This window comes from Microtus ochrogaster, unplaced genomic scaffold (assembly GCF_000317375.1).
Source record: "Microtus ochrogaster isolate Prairie Vole_2 unplaced genomic scaffold, MicOch1.0 UNK15, whole genome shotgun sequence".
Taxonomy (NCBI): domain Eukaryota; kingdom Metazoa; phylum Chordata; class Mammalia; order Rodentia; family Cricetidae; genus Microtus; species Microtus ochrogaster.
Window position 1 is genome coordinate 1,418,482 of NW_004949113.1, and position 4,568 is coordinate 1,423,049.

At 43.8% G+C, this 4,568-nt stretch overlaps 1 protein-coding gene across 3 annotated transcripts in view; it reads left to right on the forward strand.

Annotated features, from left to right (window-relative positions):
- The first annotated feature begins 2,157 nt into the window (after window positions 1-2,157).
- Window positions 2,158-4,568, forward strand: part of LOC102002427 (carboxylesterase 1D-like) — a 36,521-nt gene continuing 34,110 nt past the window's right edge. For 2 of the 3 annotated variants that reach the window (XM_026789186.1, XM_026789187.1), the window contains exon 1: window positions 2,162-2,259. In XM_026789186.1, coding sequence (XP_026644987.1) covers window positions 2,208-2,259 — 52 coding nt within the window. In that variant the 5' untranslated portion in view covers window positions 2,162-2,207. Of the gene's footprint in view, window positions 2,260-4,568 lie in introns of all 3 variants that reach the window. The other variant, XM_005367007.3, reaches the window with a different exon arrangement.

Below are 4,568 nucleotides of genomic sequence, written 5' to 3' on the forward strand. Positions count from 1 at the left end.
AAGCCAAAGCTCTGGAAAACAGAAGAGAAAGAAGCAGGCATACCCCACTCAAAACAACTAGAAGAAAACAATAAACAGCAGAACTAGTGCAGACTGCTAAAAACCAAAGAATGTAAACAGTCTAATTTCTCCAAATAAAAGACACAGATTAGCTGATTAGATTGCTAAAGGTGCACTCACCATTTGTTACTTGCAAGAAACTCACCTCACCATGAAAAACTTCCACAAACAGAGGGGAAAGGACATCCAAACAGAATCTGAAAGAAAGCATGAGAAGCTATAATCATACCTGATTCGACAGACTTTATAACAAAATGAGTCAGAAAAGACATATTGGTAAATACACAAACCCATTCCAAAATACAATGATTGCAAATTCATAAAATGTTAGAGTGCCAACACAATAGCAGTAATATCAGGACTCTAGCACAAACACAATAGGTGATTTCAATACCCTCCTCTTAACAATAGGGAGATCATCAAAATAAAAAAGGCAATAATTATTAGAATTAAATTACCCAGCACATCATACAAACCCCACAGAAATTTACAGAATATTTCATAACAGATGCAAAATCCATAATCATTTCATCATCTTATGGAATGATTTCCAAACAGGTCCCATTTTAGACAATAAAGTCTTAGCAAACCATAAAACATGTACAAATATGAATATGGAAGTTGCAATAACTTCTGTCACTGTGTCAGAGCATAGAGAATGAAACTGTAAAGAAATCAGACAAGTATGAATAATGAAGATGGCACAATATAATTTGCAATGGACAATGATTCATTAAAGAAACAGAGGGAAGAGGGAGCAGATTACAAAATTCCTTACGTGAAATGAAAATGGAAACACAACTATGGGACTCAGGACAAAGGAGTTCTGTCATGACCACCTGCATTTTAGAAGGATATGGATATGCATCAATGGATTTCAATTTACAGAATAGTCCACCACGGATCTATAGAGTATCTATTATTTTATCAGTTCATGAACGTTTTCCAAAATGAATCAGTTGAAATTTTCTTATTTTTAAGGAATTAAAGTTTGGATGCTCACCTTACTAGACCTGGATGGAGGTGGGTGGTCCTTGGACTTCCCACAGGTCAGGGAACCCTGATTGCTCTTCGGGCTGATGAGGGAGGGGGACTTGATCGGGGGAGGGGGAGGGAAATGGGAGGCGGTGGCGGGGAGGAGGCAGAAATCTTTAATAAATAAAAAAAAGAATAAAAAAATTAAAAAAAGAAAAAAAAGATTCTTAAAATCAAATGAAAATGGAAACACAAACAACCTAGTGATGTATCTCAAAGACTTAAAAATAAATGGCTAAGTAAATAACACCAAATACACAACGATAAGATGAAAAGACGTACCCAGACATGAAAGCATGAAGAAGCGATGGATGTTCTTGAAACAGGCTAGAGCCAGCAACGCTAGAGATGCACCAACTACCACCACCTGCTGCGTGTGTGTTCCTATGAAAGGAGAGGCCAAGCAACTTGGCAAATGTTTGAAGAAACCATATATACATGGACTCTTAGAGGCAAGGATTGCTATTAGTGGGGCTTTACTGTAAGAACATTGTGTTCAAAGGCCTTGTTCTGAACGACAGATTTCCTTGACCCTGAAGGTGCCATGTGGTGGGCCAGGTCACTTGGCATGAATCCTGCAAAGATTCTGAAGGTTGTTGGAGGGTGAGATTCCTTCCAAACTTGAGAGCATGGATTCTAGGAAATGCCAGTCCAGGGAGACTGAGCAATGTGTCCTCACTTCCTAGTTGAGCAGTGTGAGGATGTTCTAACAATTTCCTGCATTATATAAGGAGCCCAGACCAAAACCTCCCCCTACCTGCAGGCACCTCCCTGCTGCTGCCTCCTAGGAGTCCAAGGTTCACTGAGGTGAGAGCGAGAGCATTGAGGGAGAACCACGTACATAAAAAGCTGTTGGGTAGGAGTCCGGCTGTTTGTAATCTGAGTATTGGATACAGACCAGATAAAAGAGGTTAAACTCCTAGTGGGTGTGGCTTGGAGGTCCCAACTGACACCCATGGAGCTCTTTGGAAGAGGAGAGCTTTTGTGTCATCTTAGGTTACATAACTGGCCTGGTTGATGAAAACTTAAGGAGGCGGGTCCCAGGGTCCACAGGAGAAGCATTGCTAGAGCAGCAGATACCTCACAGACCCGTGGAGTCCTGTCCGTCCACAATGCAGCTCTACGCTCTGGCCTGGCTTTCTCTTGCTGCTTACACAGCTTGGGGTAAGTTCTTTCAGATTATAAATGCCTGGGTGTACATTCTCAGTCTTTGTTCTGGGCACAAGTGAATGATGACATTTGCAGGGCAAGGACAAAATAGACCTGGTTGCTTGGTGATATTTTGCTTTCCTGAAGTGGTTCTGTGAAGTCCAAAGAACCTTAGTCTTTCAGAGACCTAGGCAAGGACAGCTACTGAATATCCAGCTGCAGGCAGCTGGCACAGGAAGGCTGGAGAAAGGTTAGTCTGTTTCCCTGGGGTTCTTAGTCAGTCTGCATGCATGTCATAGAGAGGCTGAGCAAAATGTTGGAAATATAAATTCAGGAGCCAGACACAAGACTGACTCCCAGTCAACAACTCCAAGTCTATGTCCTTAACTTGTGGGTGCCTAGATGGTGCAGTGTCCAGATGACCCCCTCTACAGTAGAGATGCCAGGGCCTCCTCTTCACTGAGGACAAAATAGGAGGTTGTTTGTGGTTGTTTCTACATCATTTAGGATGCCCTAGTTCTAGAAATAGGCAAGAGGTTAGGTCAAGAGATATGCAAAAAGATTGAGTAAAAACTTAATGCATTAGCAGAAATTTTGCCTTGGTTACATCAGACTATTGAAATGAAGATTTTGTCCTCAAGCTCTCAGAGACAGGGACAGATCACAGGGATGGTGTAGAAGAGGAAACAGTGGGTCAGTCAGAACCAGGGCAGTGGAGGAACAAGGGCAAGGACAATCACTATAGTTTCCCTTGGAAAGAAGAGAGGAGGAGTTAGCTGGCCTAGAGAGGGCGACCTGGAACTCTTCAGGGGTCTGGGAATTATATGACTGTCCTCAGGTTTTTGGTGTTTAGATCTTGGAGACCAGGACAGGTGGGGTGACCGAGGCAAGACACTTAGATAAAGGAGGAAACTGGATTATTATTATTATAACTGTATTAATTAGACCCTGGGGGGGTCCCAGGTCCCTCAGGATATGCAGAGCCTCATGCATCAAAGCAACAGATATAGAAAGTAAAATCCACCGTCAGTACTGAGATGAATGAGGGGCCTTGGCATATGCCTGTGTCCCTACATGGAGGAAAGACTGAGGCAACCTGGGAACGCAACTCCCTAATGTTGCAAATGCCCAAGTCTATTTTTGACTCTGGAGTCTAGCCCAGTGCTCGGCCGTCAGAACCCTGAAAGCTCTGTCTAGATTCATATCTTCTTTCTGTCTGTGTAACAGTGCAAGGTTTGAACCAAAAGCAGGGCAGGGTAAGAACAGACAAAAATTCCGAGTGGAAATTTCCCTGGCTGCTGGCTACCCTGCAAAACAATCCCATTGTCATCTATAGGTGATGGGTACATGTTGAAATCTTCCCTGCTCACCTGTTGAGTAGGCAGCTGGCAAGGTTTCTTTGAGGAACTGTGTAAGGGGACTGATGGTGCTGGAGCACACAGCAAGTGTTCAGTAATGCATGTTGTGTATCACATAATTCTTAAATACATAACTACATGATGTTGGTGGTGTTGTTATGTTTCCACTTGACACGAGGCATTCAACCCTGGCTGATCTCTTTCTAACCACTCCAGGGTAGAAGTCATTGCCAAGTTAACCCGGGCCCCAGGCTCTTTCTGTCCAGACTCTACCCTCCTTCACCTCTTTGAACTGCTGGAGATGCTTGTCAGCCTCTCACCCATTCTCCATGGTCTTCCAGAATACCCTAAGGTAGAGGCTGTGTGTCCATATCTATTCAAAGGAAAACAGATTAAGAATGAAAGAAGAGGGCCTGTCCAATAAGGGTTGTTCTGACGAACTGAAAACCTTGAGGTTAGATGAGAGAAGAATCAGAGTGGCCGTGATCAAGTGTCTGTAAGTTCACCAGATGTACAAGAAAAGAGCAGCCTGGCTTGTTCAGGTCCCACAATGGGTAGAAGTAGGAGAGGTGAAGAAGCTGCCGAAACTGTCTCTTCTACAAGAAAGGAGACAGTGGGAGAGATGGTTTGATGTCCAGTCCCTCCCCTCTGGAAGAAGTGTGCTCAGAACCATAAAAAGAATATTCTAGAAGCTTATTGTCCGCTTTACCACAGAACTATTTCTGCTATTTATTTGTCCTCTAATTAAAACCCCTTTTCCGGTCATTCAGGGCCTTCCCCGGCAGGCACTTTCTCATCCAGGATTATCTTTCCCTCCCATGGGCCCCTCCTGAGGGCAGGCATAGAAAACCCACCCGTCTCAGGCGGGTGCCATGCTTTTTGTGAGTCATAGCACTTTCTCCTTCCTGTTCCATCAGCCCCACCCCTTTCTCCTTCCTGTTCCATCAGCCCCACCCCTTTCTCCTT